The sequence below is a fragment of the Aphelocoma coerulescens genome, assembly GCF_041296385.1.
Source record: "Aphelocoma coerulescens isolate FSJ_1873_10779 chromosome Z unlocalized genomic scaffold, UR_Acoe_1.0 ChrZ, whole genome shotgun sequence".
In the NCBI taxonomy this organism is placed as follows: domain Eukaryota; kingdom Metazoa; phylum Chordata; class Aves; order Passeriformes; family Corvidae; genus Aphelocoma; species Aphelocoma coerulescens.
In genome coordinates, this window is record NW_027184085.1 from 24,016,863 (window position 1) to 24,033,725 (window position 16,863).

General features: G+C 36.9%; 1 protein-coding gene across 1 annotated transcript in view; it reads right to left on the reverse strand.

Annotated features, from left to right (window-relative positions):
- The window catches only part of SV2C (synaptic vesicle glycoprotein 2C), a 78,586-nt gene extending 62,123 nt beyond the window's left edge, over positions 1–16,463 (reverse strand). The window contains exon 1 of the mRNA XM_069001476.1: positions 15,775–16,463. Within this exon, the coding sequence (XP_068857577.1) occupies positions 15,775–16,354 (580 nt within the window). The 5' untranslated portion in view covers positions 16,355–16,463. The remainder of the gene's footprint in view (positions 1–15,774) is intronic.
- Between the last annotated feature and the right edge of the window lie 400 nt (positions 16,464–16,863).

Sequence of the window (16,863 nt, forward strand, 5' to 3'; positions counted from 1 at the left end):
GAGTTTTATTTACTTGTACTAGGATCTTCCCATATGCCATTGTTTAGAATATAACAACTCATAGTGAAGGACTGCAAAGCCTGTAAGTAGCATAATGAATATAAGAATGAGAATTTCCAGCTTTATCATTGTTTTAACCCTGGTAATGCAGTATATTTGGAGTTTAAATAGGATAGTCTTTCAGACCTGTATTTAGTTACAATCTGTTAATAGTTTCTTTGATCAGAAAAGACTTGGAAAATAGTAGCAACCCATGTAACAACTGTCGAACATAACCTCTAATTAAATGTTTGCAATGAGAGGTAATTAAGGCAAACACTTATCCATTAAGACAACAAATATAAGAAAGTTGTAGTAACTCTAGAATTGACAAAAGAACTGAAATTTTCTACAGATCCTGTCTTTGCATTCTTCTATGTATCCAGTATATTGGATATTCACTTCTTTTTTTTTAATATTATGCCATTCATCTCCTCAGATGTACCATGGCTGCAACATTCATACATAAAGAACTGCCACAAGTTAGTATTTCTCAGTAATAACTACTTCTTCTTTTCTCTAAATGGTTCTTGCTGTGGTGAAACAACAAGCTCTATATACATAGAATGGTAAATTTTTAATACGTGGATGTAAGTGGTTAAAGTAAACACAAATTGTTCACCCATCTGAAAAAGCAGAAAGGTACTGTTTTCCAACAAACATGTGAGACAGACACCATATTAACTAAAACTAAACTTTTACATGAGTCTTTGCAAGTTCAAGACTTCTCAAGCCTTGGATTTCCTTCATCTAAATGCTAGCTGTTTCTCACAGTAATCATTTTGTGACTTAACTTTAGATGTTAAATGACTTCTCTGACCTAATAATATGCAATGTATGCAAATCCCCCAAATGCCACAGCATATCAGGCTTTTTTTCTATTACTACTTTTCAGACTAATCCACTCCTCCTGCCTTCCCTTTCAAGACAACTGCAGACAGGCTTCAATATGAAATTTCATACTTTTTAGTGCAGATGCTTAATTACAAACTTGTTTTGAAGCTTTTTGCTCTTTGGCTTACTATACATTTACAAACAGTAAAGTTTCACTTGCATTATTAGAATTATTTTTATAAACCAGGGTAATAGGGTTTATCTGCTTAAATACATGAAAGGTATAAAGCTATTTTTAAATGAATGCTGAAGCTCCTCATTCTCACTATAGAAGATTTTACAGCACTTATCATGCTGCAGTGATTCTTGAGCCTTCAAGTGTGAATTGCAGCTGAGTAACCTCTGTGCTTAGTTCTCTAATAGTAATAATTCCAAAGTGACAAGCCTTTGCGTGACAGACCATTTTGCTTTAACAAGTTTTTTTAGCTACTTAGTTCACAAGACATTCTGGATATGCTTCACAGTCAGTAAAAAAGGACAACTTTATCTCCCCAATAACTAAAGAATTATATAAATTCACAAAAAGGAAAATACTAAATTCCAGTGAGACCACTGGAAAAAGAAAAGACAACCTCATCTCTTCTTAAACATGTTGAGCACTACAGAAACATTAGTGTTTTCATGAAGGCAAAAAACCTAAAAAATATTGTTTCAACCCAAAACAAATTTTTAAAATTATTTAGTTATTTCTAAAATTCTGGTTCTTTAGTACTTATGTAAGAAAAGAACTCAGGGGAATACTCTGATGTACAAGCTACAAAAAATACATATCATACAACCAATAGCTCACTGCAATCAATTTAAAACAATACAAGAAATAGCCCCTCTGCTCCATCAGTAGGAAAAAACCCCAAACAACCCAAACAAACAAAGAAAAAAAAAAAAACACCAAACCCAAGCACCACTTTCAAATATGCCTACAAAACATCTGATGACATTCAGTCAAATACCAACCCAGAAATTCCATATAAATAAAAACCAAATTAACTGTGTCTGGTGTTCACACAAAACGATCCTGTTCTCAAACAGTACTGATAAACTGCAATACAGGACCTCAACCATGAAAATCAAGAAAATGGAACTTAAAGCAAAGACAAGCAAAAGTAATATCATACTCCACTGACCATCATACCCAGGAAAAGGAAAGAACAAGTAACACAATAGTTCTTCATGCAACCTCTTTATGATCTTTAAGATAATGAGAAAAAACATTATCATCTGCACAAACAATTCAAAAAATACAGGTTTGTAATATTATGACAGGCATAATTTGATGATTGATTCAGTAAAAGAAAAATTGTTGTGAGGGAGCCTAGTACTGAGTGAGAAGTGTCACAAACACAAAACAAAATATAGAGCCTAAGAATGTATTTGAAAAAATAAAGGAATTTTAAAAGAACACAAAACTGTGGGTTTCTTCCATGTTTTTTCCTTTTCAAAAGACAACTTAACTTAAAAAAGGAAAAAGATATAGAAGCCAATATGGAGCCTCCAACATAGGTGGAAAACAACTGAAACAAAGTGGATGGGACTTCTGGCATATTTAAAAGGCAGAAAGAACCTAATGCAAGATAAAATTTGACACTACATAATTTTATGTCACCAAAGTTTTACACTGAAGAATACTTACAATTTATTTGTCTCAACTTAACATCGAGACTTAAGTAAAAACCATCTGATGGCATGGCTACCCAAACTGATCAGCTTGCTCTTCCAAAGGCCAAAGATGAGCCAAGAATTTTTTTTTCTTGGAAGGAAAGGAGAAGTGAGAACTGTTCTGTCTTCTCCATTAAATAAAGAAAACAAAACAAAAACAACAACCCAACAAAAAACTCCCTGAACCACGTCTTTTTTTCCCCAGGAAAGCAACTTGCATGTATTTCCAAGTGAGGAATCTACTCCAGTGTGGATCAACCCTGAGGGAAATCACAAAGATGAAAACTCATTGCTGGAAAGGTTTGATCAAAACTTTGCTAGTTCTGTAATAGGAATAATGTCCATCAATGGGTCCACAACAACCATTCACACAAATTTAATTCAGTTATTAATGGGGGGATTTTTTGTTTGTTTCCTCTAGCATCCTCATATTATATTTATGTGTCTAATTTTGGTTTGTTCGCTGTACCTCAATTGTGAGATTTACAACCTGCAGTGCTTCTGGCATAAGGCTCAGTTTAATTCCATCATGAAAAAATTGTCATTTTGCTGCCGTGTTTCCTCTCCTTGGGCTAATGAGACTAATTCTGGTTTACATATTTAGTGCAGACCAAGGTGATGTAGCTCTAGACCTTTACATTATCAGTTCATTTTGAAAAACATCATATTTTCTTGCTCTACGTTTCTGTATGTTGTTAACTTTCCTTACAGTTCTAGTGACATTCACCTTACAATATATCTAAAATTTACACCACCAGGCGTGCTGATACTTTTCTTTACTGATGAAATAATACTCAGTTTCAGAGTATTACTTCATTAGTAATATACATTCTTGTGTACTCAGATATTATTTTAAATGAAATACTGTAATAACAAAAGGAATAACTGCTTCTGCTTGTCCTCATATCCAAATTAGATAAATTAATAAATTAATAGAAGAAGGTCAGTAGCTGCAGAGATTGTGACACGCAATGGATTACTTGCTAGGATGAGGAATTTTCTTCACAGCTGCATTTGCTGATAAGGCAGCAATACATTGTCATCATCACTTCTGCTTTTAAAATGTTACCATGTCAATAACTTAAGTCTTTAAAAAAACTGTTATCTTCTACCAGATGTTAGCATAATTTTTATTTATTCCATAACAGATTTATCAGAATAAAAAATTGATCAGAGTTATTCCATTTCTTCATTGGAATAATTTATAAACTGGATACTGACAGTCATTATTTCAGGAAACGGCAGCACACTGCTATTTCATACAGCTATTACTTGGTTAGATAAACCAACAATTCATTATAGAAAAAAAGACAAAAACACTATTTCCTTGCTACTTTCAATGCAAGTGGTCAATCAGCATTCAAATTTAACAACATGGAAATGTAAAAACCAACCAATACATGGTATTTTGCTTCCCATATAAACAATATTTTACAAGCTAGTAGCTACCAATATGCAATATACAGAGCACAGACATTAACATAAGATCGGGTAATCCCAGGTGATGACGTGAAGCTGTTGACAGATTCCCTAGGTGCTATCATTGAACATAATATTTTCACATTATCTTTTCCTTTGATCCAACAATTCCCTCTGGCACTAGCAAGAAAATCCTAACAGACATGCTTTGGATAAAACACACCTAGTTAAGCTGTCCTAGTCCCCCTAATTCCTGTTTTATCCCACTGCAACTGTGGACGTTCCTCTGGATTTTTTCTGCTCTCTGATTTAGATGCTAAATTCAATGCACTCTTTGTCCATCTCCGAATTGACCCTGTCATGGCAGAAATTGCTGTGACTTTGCAATTTGAAATGCACTTCCATGGCAGTCCTGGGAATCAGAATGATTATAAATGCTGCATATGTTTGAACAGTGCATAGCACTGTGCAATGAGCTAGGATTAATTAAATTTCAAAGCCAAAAGATATATTTCACTAAAGCTTTAAATTGCCCATGCAGTCATCTACATTAATCATCACATTTCATATCAAAACTGTTCATTTTGGCCACATTTTTTATTGCCTGAATATTAATTTCTTATTCAACTAGTCCTGCTTCTGACTCTAAACAGAGCACAGCCCATGAATATCACTAACTGTTAATTAGTGTTGAATAAAACAAAAATCCCAATGTATAAAAATCTAAATTAATAACAGATGCATCCAACTCGGCAAATCAAAACTCATGATACTAAGAACTAATTAACAAAACTAGAATCTCGGTGGTTTCTGTTCAATATTTAAGCTAACCATTGGTTATCTTTCCAGTGTTTAATCAGCCATTAAGTCTCTTTTCTGTAAGTATATCCCAATGCAGAAGTAAACTTCTTTCCTTGTAAATGGGAGAAAATAGCTTCTTTTTATTTTATTCCATCCATACAGTGGCTGTTACCATCATCGTTCCAATGAACTGGAAGGGTGAAGGAAGAAAAATTACACTAGGAAAACAAAACAGAAAAGAAACCTGAAACAAAATTAAAGAAAAAAACCCTAAAACCTAACCAAACCTTTTTCTTTGAGAAACAGACATGGAATTAGGCTGAACTTGTTCAGAAACAGCTTACCAAAATTAATAAGGCTCTGAAACTCTCACATTTCCCACTGTCTGACAAGATACCTGGTCTACCTCACCTAGCACAGAGCTGCATGACAGTGAGAAAGGAAACTTCCATCCCACATCTTCTTTCTGCTTTCCAGTTTAGAGTCAATGAAACAGATTAAATCATCCAATGGCAGAATTATGAATAACGGATCAGAATAATCTTCCGTGTGCTGCCAATACACCTGCAGGTGCTGGTGAAGCTAAACAGGCTTTTAAATTATGTATTTACAATAGTACCAGGAGGCACTGTTATAATGTCTAAATGGAAATTTTTTTAGATGACTGCATCTATCAGTTTATGATCTCCATTTAACAAGACTTGCTATTGGCAGCTTCAGAACCAACCTTGAAAATTGCCCTGAATTCTAACGGATTAGGAAAATACTTGTTCTCTGTGAAAATGAGCAGGTCTGACAAATGCCAGACAAAAACAGTATGCAGCACAAGAGAGTCACACACCACATGGGTTATATTCATCCATACTCCCTAAAATTCATATAAGACTCTCCACTTCTCACCAGTATAAAGCACATAATTTCTGTCCAGATAAACTGATATGAAGAAATTTGCAAATGGCCCCCTTTGCCTATCATTGAAAATGCAGACCTTTTTTAACACTGTGGATGTAAAGCCAGTTTCACTTTACACCATTTTCTTAATTTTTCTACTTTACAGTACTCTCCCAATTTTCTACAATCCCCTCAAAAAGTTACATAGAAACACTTTTCTGCCTTTTAAACAGGTTTCTGTGAGTCTTTGAAAACATTTTGTCCACTACATGTTGATCCTGAGTAAAGTTTACTTGTTAAGAAAAGTTAGGATAACTTGACATATGTAATGTGTCACCAACGCCTCTTGGTATTTTTTTCCTTCAGCTGGAGCAGACTGGCAGATGCTGTTTAAATTTGTCATAGGTTTAGCAGAGCCAGGGAACAATATTTTCCCTTTGGCAGTATGGAAGGGCCCATCTAGCAGTGTGAGTAGTAAGCAGAGTTGCTCTGAGTGTAAAATCTAAGATTCCCTAGTAAAAAAAAAAAAAAATGCACAGAACTTCCCTAAGTTACCCATAGTTCTGCTCACATAATAAATCTGTGAGTAACTCCTCCCCAACTCCTGTGGCCTGTTAATAGCATGTGAAACTACGAAATCTTACATTTATATTGTTCCCTTATATCAAGACTTCTGATTCTGTATAGGGCTGACAAAGCATTGAAAAATGAGTAAGAATAAATGCAATCAAGAAACTTTATTATTAATGTCAGTAAATCACGATACCCTGGACAGATTTTTAACTGCCATTATAGCTTACCATTATATTCATGCAAATAACAAGTATTTGCATGAAGAGAAGATTTTTAAAAACATAAACATGCCATATTCATGTATCTGTTCTGCAGTGACTCTGTATTATTCCCTTGTGTAAGTATTTATAGTATAATATTGTATAACCCCCACTTCAATGCTGCATCAGCTATGAAAGTAGTGATATTCCATACATTTGAAACGATCATAAACTGATACTTCAAACAAGTGAAACAAGTGTGTATAGTAAGAATTGATGCGCCCATCACTAGGAAAGAATTATATCTGCAGTAAAATGCAGCCAGAACAGATTAAAACATTACTTGTGTTCCTTTCTTTTCAGCACTGACACTCCCTTAAACAAGTCAAAGGTCTGGAATAAGAAGTTATTTCAAACTGTTTCTACAATAACACACAATTTTCTTTCAATTCTTCAAAATACTGATAGTGTAAGATAAAAAGACAAGTCAAACTTTGACAGCCTCTAAAGTCTTGATGGACTAAATTCAAGGATTACATGTATAGGAAGATATTTACTCAGCTGTGACAACAAGCCATTTAATTATGTTTGTTCCATGTCTTAATGAAGTTCATTAACACTTTCTCTGTGAAAATATTTCTTCTTCTTGACAAGGAACTCATGCATTCTCTCTTTAATTTCATAGCTCAGCATTTGATGCAAGATGCAATATTCAAAGATACACAAAAAATGTGAAAGCTTGCAGATTATAACTAAACTCTGCCACAGAATTAACCAGAGACTTGGAAGAGATTGCACCGTCATATTTTAAGTGTTCAGTTTGGCTAAAAATCTCTGTTTGACAAATTGATTTAAGAAGCGATGTATTGTCAACCAGGGACCCCATGGCAGTTGAGAGAGAGAGGAAAAAGTGGAAGCGACAGCCAAATTAAATGTGTGAAATCAACATGGCCCTCAGGCTTTTCCTTTGGGAAGCAATTCCTTTTTTTGGCCACTTTTGTAAGACTATAAATTAATTTGACATAAATGGTAAAATTACTGATCTGTGATGGGATAGGCAGACCCAGAAAATAACCTGTCATGAGCAAAAAAGCAGCCCAGAGATAATAGATTATTTTAGACAAAATCAATCTCTGAGACAGAGATTTGAAGATTACTACAAGCAGTAATGATTTAACTTTAATCTTCTGTGCAAATAAATGGTACAAGAGGCTGGAGAGTAGCCCTTGGAGAGGGATATGGGAGTTGAACATGAGTCAGCAGTGCCCTGGCAGCCAGGAGGGCCACCCGGGTCCTGGAGGGCATCAGGCACAGCATCACCAGCCGGGCAAGGGAGGGGATTGTCCTGCTCTGCTCTGCACTGGGGCGGCCTCACCTCCAGTGCTGGGGGCAGTTCTGGGTGGCACAACAAAGAAAAGACATTAAACTATTGGAGAGTGCTCAAAAGAGGGCAATGAATATGATAAAGGGCCTTGATGGGAAGCTGTATGAGCAGCAGCTGGGGTAATTTGGTCTGTTCAGCCTGCAGGAGTCTGAGGGAAGACTTCGTTTCAGTTACAGCTTCCTTGTAAGGGGAAGCGGAGGAGCAGGCACTGATCTCCTCTCTGCTGACAAGGGACAGGACCTGAGGAAGTGGCATGAAGCTGTGCCAGGGAGGTTTAGGTTGGATATCAGGAAAATGTTCCTTCCCCAGGGGCTGGTTGGGCACTGGAACAGGCTCCCTAGGGAAGTGGTCACAGCACCAGCCTGACAGAGATCTAGAAGTGTTTGGACAATGCTCTCAGGTACATGGTGTGATTCTTGGGGCTGTCCTGAGCAGGACAATAGGTTGGACTCAATGATTCTTATAGGTCCTTGCAGTAAAGCTGCATGCAGAAACAACCTTCAAAAGGAAAAACACTGGAAATAGGTCTGTTCACTATCTTAATACTGGCTTCAATACGATGGCTTGGAAACAACATTGTACTCAGAAAAGGAAGGCAGCTATGACCCACCTTAGACAGTGGCTTACAATGGGAGCATGCACCAGCACAGAGGACTGAGTACACTGTAATTTATTAATAGTTCATATCTGTGCTCCCAGTTCCTGTCTCGTGACAGGTCCATGATGTTCCACGTGATACAGGTTTAGTCCAGTTCATTACAGACAAAATCATGTTGCATGTTCCCTCCACTGTCTCTTTTTTCCCCCCTCGGAAAAGAAAACCAGACATGACTACCATTTTCACTGGTCTGTATGTTGTAACAACTTAGAAATTTTAAGGATCTGTCTCCTTCAAATAACTTCTCCTTTTCTCCTTCAAATAACTGTGTTTGGAAGGCAAGCAGTAGGAGGACTTTAATAATGTCATTGCAAGGGAACTGAACTGTACCAAAGGTGAACGACATGCATGATGGCATTTGTATTTCTGGCATCTCCTTTTGAAGAAGTAGTACATTAATCCTACAGACCAATTTTCACCTTGCTCTGGAATATTTAGAAGGCATTTCAGTGCAACTGAACTCTGACTGCAACTCTATTTCAAAGTATTTCTATTGCTGCTAAAGATTTATTACTACTATTAAATGTAAGTGCAACAGACTCTCACTGTTATTTCAGTGGGATTCCTCACAAGCAAAGGTCTGATATGGCTCCCGTAAGTACTCTTTACCTGGATGCTTTTCTTGTGAATATATACCAGATCATATATAACTACCTAACTTTTTTGATATCTGTGCTCTCTTGAATAAAATGTATACCTTGGCCGAGTGTCCACAGTAAAAAATTAGATATAAATCTCTTTCCCTATCCCTGAAGTATAAAATAATTTAAACAACAACTTCAACATGCTCTCCATAATAAAAAAAAAATACTTTCCCCTGGAATTTTCAAGTGTTTAACAGTACATCTACTAGCTCAACACAACAGTAAACGATAGAGTAACAGAGCCTGGGTTTCCTTTATTTTATGTCACTTGTGATGTATTGTGTCATAACAAATGCAGTACCACACTAGTAACTAGAACATAACCAGAAGACAATCATCTTCTCCCACTGTATTTTATGCAGGAACATGCAATAAATCTCATCCAACTCTAATTACCTATACTAATATTCAACAAAAAAAGACAACAATGCTATACACAGATAACTACTTATGGCAGCAGAAGGCATTTTACTCACTGCGGTGTAAGGACAGTTTTGTGACAATCTATTAAAATTCAAACCTCTTAACCAGTAAATAATCCCACCAGGCATGTAGATGCATGAATATTTAAAAAACACACCTGTCAAACTCAGGTCCTGCAGCCCTTTATTCACCAACATTTTGTCACATGCTTCCAGGTTTCTGCCAGATCTCAGGAGGAGAACAAATAACTCAAGCTAAATGATTTTGCCAAAATTAATTTAGATACTAGTCTGTGTATGAAAGAGCAAGCCTATGTACAATCCATGAGTTCTAACCCACCTTTCCTTTAAAAGCTTACTGAAGTGTAACAGCTGGAGAATGTGTTTTAGTCATAGGTAGGTGGAAGTGTCATACATTTGCAGACAACTATTTTTTCATTTATGAAATCAGAAAATTTTAGGTCGGGAGGGGCTTTTGAAGAGCTTTTGTCTGACCTCTGCTAAAAGCAGGGTTACCTTCAAAGCAAGATTACTTTGCTTCAGGCCTTCAGTCAACTTTTGAAAATCTCCCAAATATGCCACAGTTTCACTATGCAACATCTCCCAGTGGTTGACCACCTCACTCTCAACTTTCCTCATTTACCAGATGATCCTTGATTGCAACTTCTAACCTCTTGTGTTCCTCTGAGAAAAATTTTAATTCTCCTTCACTGTAGCTTCTCTCAATTTTGTTGCCAAATAGTAGATTCACCTCTTAGACCCCTTTCCTCCACACTAAACAAGATCAGATCCTTTTGCTTCTTCTTGTATTCTGCGTATTCCACTCCTCTTGTCACATTACTAGTCCTCTACTAAATTTGCCTGAATTTGTTAATCTCTTTTCAGGTGGCTCCACAACAAGACAGAGAATCCACTATGTGGGCGTACTGTGTTGAGAATGGAAAATAACCACTCCTCTCTGCTTACTGGTCACATTTGCCAATGCAGCTGCAAGGCAGCGCTTCCCCATGTCAACTTGCTTCCTACTAAAAACCACATATCCTTCTGCAGAGCTGTTTGCTACCCAGCATTTCAGTAACTACCCTGTACCAGTGATTTGAGTTGTTCTGTCCCAAGTGAAGGACTTCTATTTGTCACCAATACAAGGAAGGTGTTTGGTGAATATAAAGTTGTTGAAAATGATCATTGTAAAACCAGAATCAAATTAAGTAGCAAGGATCTGGCAAGCCAGTACTTCTGTAAACTAAGAAGTGGAAATATTCAGTGGTCATTTGGTATTCTTAGCAGAGCTTATAAGCACATTGCACCAGCTACCAAACCTCAGGAGAGCACTTCTTCTTGTGTAAAGAGAATTAATTGTCTGGATTAGAATGACGCTGGTTATGTTTGGTACGATTTTAAAACAGATTAGGCGTGGGAAGCACTGTTATCAGAACAGCTAATGTGCAAGTTAGTAATCAATGCAGAATTGGTAGGCTGTTGTTGCAGACTGAGAACTTCTTCTGCCTAAAAGACTTAGTTATACCTATGATACTTTTCTTTCTACAAATACTACACAAAATTTTATTATTAAATCCAGAAATAACAGAAAGAACCCGTATATCAAGGTATTATTTGACACTAAATGTGGGGTTTCAGAAAATAATTTCGTTTTCAAGGTAAGCTGTTTGTTGTTATTCATATTCACAAAACTTGCATTATCAGTCCAGTGATTTACCACAATACTTGCAGTTTTTAGATGGAAGAAACTGTTTGTATGACTGACTCATCAGCTAAGAATGTCTTTTACATATAAAAATTATTTCTAGTGTATTGTCTATGAACCTGTATCAAAGCTTTGATTAACACATAGGTTAGTGCAATGGGAAGATAGAACAGAGTAGACTATTCACCCTCAAGAAATCATTTGGTCTTAACTTCGTACAGAGGATTGTACAGGGATTCCAAACAGACCAGGGAGACTACTAGAAATCACTGAGGAGCAATTGGCCCCCGTAAAGGATGGCAATCAGTGAATAAGAGTGCTTAATCAGTTTTCAGGTTTTGTTGGTATACATGCAAAAGATAAAAATAAAATGTTTAAAGTTAATCACTAATCCTGAGATGTTCAGACAATTTTTTCTAGTATTGAGGTGGATGGGCCTCTGAGCAACCTGATCTAGTTGGAGACATCGCTGTTCATTGTAGGGGGGCTGGATTGCATGATGTTTAAAAGGTCCCTTCCAACTCAAACTATTCTATGATTCTGTGATAAAGTACAAAAAAAGGATGGAGGTGTCTGAAAAATGTGCCAGCTGATGCTTTGAAGAATGGGAAGAATGGACTCATGGACCAGCTGAGCAGGAGTCAGCCTGTATGTACTGCTAACAGTGGTGACAGCAGTGCAGCTGACAAGGATCCTACACAAGGGTGAGCACTTACAAGTCCCATGGGAGAACCAGTGACAGGACAGTCAGGAGTGGCATGGAATCCTAAACAGATAGAGCTGGGAAAGACTATTTGCCTAGCTTAGGAAAAACAATGTTTCAGTATTTCAGATACAGAGATGCTGAGGAAAGAAAAGGCCATAATATAAACTTTACAGGAAAAAAAACCCAAAACAATTACACTTAAGAACAATCTGAATGCAAAGACCAATCTGAATGCAGAGACAGAGAAAAATTAGGAAGAAAAGTATACCCGAATCACAGCCCAGAAAATTAACTTAAAATCAGTCTGTTTCTGACGGGTAAAACCAAAGAGATAAGATTCATGCAGGAAAAGAGTTAAAACAGCATCCCTAGACCTGAGCGTGCAACCTGTCTTGTGAGGGTATGGCCTTGCCTCATCAGTGTCAGAACCCAAGAAGTCAGTGTGAATCCACTTACATGCAGGAGTTGGCAAGTACAGCCAAGTCATATATACAGCAGGGACACCTTTCTCTCATGCTTAGTGACATGTCACTATCATCTTGGAGAATTTAAGCTATTCAACTTCTCTTTTTTTAAGAAAATCACTTACTTGAGATGAAAAAATGTTTTTTTATTTAATTCAAAAGACAACTTGAAACTAGTTCATTACATCATCACACTTGTTATATGACTTTATGGGCTCTGAAATGTTGCTGGTGATCAATAAAGTGATCTCAAGCTCATTCAAGGGTCAGTAGGGAAGGATTTTGGGAAATTGTCTTTGTGAAAATGAATTTAAAAAAAAATAAAAGATGCAACAGGGAGACTCAATGAATATCATCACATGTTTTTAATTAGCTCATGTTCCCTAGTAAATGATCATGGCATGATGTATGAGAAATCAGTTTTACAACCAAATCAATGAATACTTTTTCAAAGACAAAATAAGGTGTTTTTAGTATGTATCTTAACAGTCTAGAAAATTGCCTGAATAATAAATATTGTGTATCTGTACTAATTTTACCTTATAACTCTTAGCATTAGTCCTATGACTTTAATATTCTTACAACATTAGGGCCTTCTGAATTATGGGATTCTAATAATGAAAAAAAGAACTATGCCAGTCTGGAAGACCCCAGTTAGGATGTACTTACAAAGTGAAATCACAAGCACAAAATAATTGAAATGCACGGCTGTGAGGGCTGTGAGGGCCCAATTATGTCAACATAAAAATGTTTTCAGTAAGCATTCACTGCTACAATTAATATTTTGCAGCACTGGAATTAAGGTTATGCTCTCTGCAAGCAGTATACCTACGCTGTTTATAAGCAATGTGTACATTGGTATACTGATGACTTGCAGCTTATGATATATTTGTAGTAGCAATGAGTAAGAAATATTTTTTTTGTGAAATTATTGGTAAAACAGTCACGTGTTGCAATGCATTCAATACACACTGGGAAAGAAATTGCTTATCTCTGTTCTTTCGTGCTTTTGTCTGTTAATCTTTTAGTACATAATTATTTGTTTGTTAATACCACAACACAGAGGCTAGTTTTATATTATTGCAAAAGGAAGATACATTACAATTTCTATATTTTAGGCATGAGAATACATTAGTAGCACAGCTGAATTTTCTAGAGCTGTTACCTTAATTTTGTCAACAAGCATCATTTATACACACACACACACACACACACATTCATACTTGTAACTATGAGGTATTTAACAGCTTCTGTACTGAATTTTAGCTAAATATTTACAGAGTTATTCCAATACATCTCAAGGCAATATCATAAGAACTCCAGTGACAGAGAAATCCTCAACCTTATTGACATGGGTCAGAGGCCAGGAGCTGGATATGAATACTCATGGCCCCTACTACAATGGGGGCAGTATTCCCCGCTCCCAGTTCCAGACACCTCCATGATCCTTAATGCAGTTGTTTAAGTAGAATACTATTTGTAGAAAATACAATGCAATATGAATTAATTGCAGAGGGATTTGGTGGTTACCCGTATGTTTTATTGTCCTGGAGGACACAGACAACTTTGAGTGCTCCATTTGTCAAGAAATGTGCATGTGGTAAAACAAACAAGTTTATCAAAAATTAAAAACTAGGGTTGAGATAAGTAATTTTTGTTCCAGCAATGTAAAAACTAGAAAAAAGTATAAAAATTGAGGTGTAGATTTTAAAGATGTCTTCAAAATCATGTTAAAAAAACCAAGTTGGTAGTTCACTACTTTTCAAAGATGCATTGTATGTTATTATCTGCCCTGACTCATTGACATTTATCTAGTGATACAGGTTTGCATTGGTTTTGTTTCTCATCTTTCTTTAAGAAGTAGACCTGAAAGCTCACAGGTCCAAGCATGACACATACAATGTTGGCATTTTGTGTAAACAAGCAGTACAAAACAGATTCTTTGCATCCGGCGTCTTTAACCATAAAAACTTTAATACTGTATTTCCCTCCATTTTAAGTTTAATCACTGCACTGTATGTATATAGGCAGAGTACTTCTTACAAGAAATGATCAAATGGCAAGGAATGACTCAAAGGACACAGTCATCCAGGAATCCCTCACCTCTTTCCACTCGTGATCCTGTCACCTGGAGGGAGGCTTAGAGATATAACTGGGGGAGACTGCAGTCCACTGTATTGAAACCCAGAGAGCCAAACTGCTGGTATCAATATGTCAGGAAACTGAGCGAAGCTAAAATGAGATCTGTTGCAACAGAACCATGTGCTGCAAAGATGCAGGGTACAAGCAGAACATCTGCTAGAAAACACAGGCTTCTAAATATCTTATAAGGAGTCCTCCTTTTCTGTAATAGTCTCCAGGCCGAAGTCACTTATCTGCAAACATACATTCCATTTCCTGCTCTGTTACTATTGCCCAGGCTTCTACCTCCCCTCTTCCGTGGGGAACCATTTCTATACCTTTTCTTCACAGCCCTGCCCCATGAGAGCCTTGTTTTTCCTGCTGTGCCCAGGCATGTCCAGGGAAGACAAGCATGGACTGATGGCAGAACTGCTGCTGCTCTCACCAAGCCACACCAGGCTGGCTCAGATTGCCTGTTTCCCATACCATAGGAGGGAACAGGCAAGGGGATGAGACATGGCCCATCCCCATCAACAGAATGGACACACAAAGCACACCCCAGGCTCTTGTTCATTTTTTTGTCTCCTGGACGCTAAGTAAACATTATTTTCTTTGGATGCTAGAGAGCAGTCATTGGTATAAAAAGACTAAAGACAAAAAGAGTGAAAGGCTATACTATACAGCATTTTCACTGGAAATTTTTGCATTTTCCAGATTGAATTTCATGTCACCATTGGAAAGGCTCACATGCAATGTGAAAGTGTTGCTGGACAGTTGTATCATCTGCTCTTTATTACACCTATATAATTTCAGCAGGCCTTCAATTCTCCATTTGTGGGCTGGTTTTGTGGTTTTGCTTTGTTTTTAGATTAGTTCATCTGGACATCTACTCTTGTATATGAGAACAAAATTTGTCCCTCTCCTCTTAAGTTTTACTATGTAGTCTCTCTCTTTAGTGATTTACTTACCGACTAAGAAAACAGTCACCTAAAATATAAAATTACAGTATCCATTAAATTCTTGACTAATGTTAATTAATGTTAATTAACATTAATATTAAAAACAATTTGTGGATTTCTTGTTTCTATTCAAGACAGACATATTTTTATATAAGCTTCTATGTTGACAAATACACATTTAGGCTTACTGTAAGCAAATATCTTAATAGCAAAAAGACAGAACAAAGACTTTACTTACCAAGCCATCCTGATCCAGAATTGGGTATACACATATCTGTTTCAGCACTGGGCAACACAAATCCAACCACAAACACTTCAACCCCATCAGCCATTAGGGCCATTCCCAACACAAAGAAGAGGGCCCACTGGAAACGACCATGGCCACATTCTTGTATTATCAATTCATATTGCTGTGCTAGCTCTTCTTCATCAGCTTTCCTCTCGGTTTCCAGTTCATGACGATCCTTGTATTCATCACGCATAGACTGACCTAAGGCCACCATGTCATCTTTACCCTGCCCCATGCTGGGGATTCCCTGATACTCCCCTTCATAAATTTCATCATCTTCATCATGTCCTTCAGTTGCTTCACTTGATCCTTCATCATCATTAGCTTCTACACCATAATTTCCTCCTTGGCCATAGTAATCATCGTCATCTTCCTCATCCTGGAATCGATTGTAGGACCTCTGTGTGTAGCCATCCTGGGCTTTGTCAACTGCTTTATTCACTTTCTTCACTGCTTGCCTCTTCACCTCTTTAGCAATATCTTTGGCCCCTTTCACTAGCGAAGTCCTATCTTTGTATGTGTCCTCCATCCTGTATCAAAGAAGGACTGCTGTTAAGCTGCAAATGCACCTGCCAAATATTGTTTGGAATGTCTATTGCGTGTTGGACATCAGTGGAAAAAGCCCAGGTGCAAGTGAAATGGTAATATTCAACCTGCAAAATACAAGAGAAAAAAAGTTTATACTTCACTAATTTTAGATGTCTCTTCACGCTGATACAGAATCATCCCAATCTTTAATTAAGCACTGGACATCAGAACACAGGATCTTGAATATAAAAACCTGTATTTTCTTCAGAGATACAAATATCACAGGTTACAAGGAAAATAGCTGAAGATAAATTTATTATCTTTATCAGTTTTCAGAATTCAATTTTTTACTCTCTAGTCTCAGATACCAGGTTTTATTCTGAAAGAAACCAAGTAACTCCATACATCATACATCATGTTGACTGTGTCCGCAGCGTCCTTTCCCATTTGAACTCCCTGTTTTGTAAGAAAGGGCGACACATGCTAACTTTTCTCTCAATGAGTTACCAT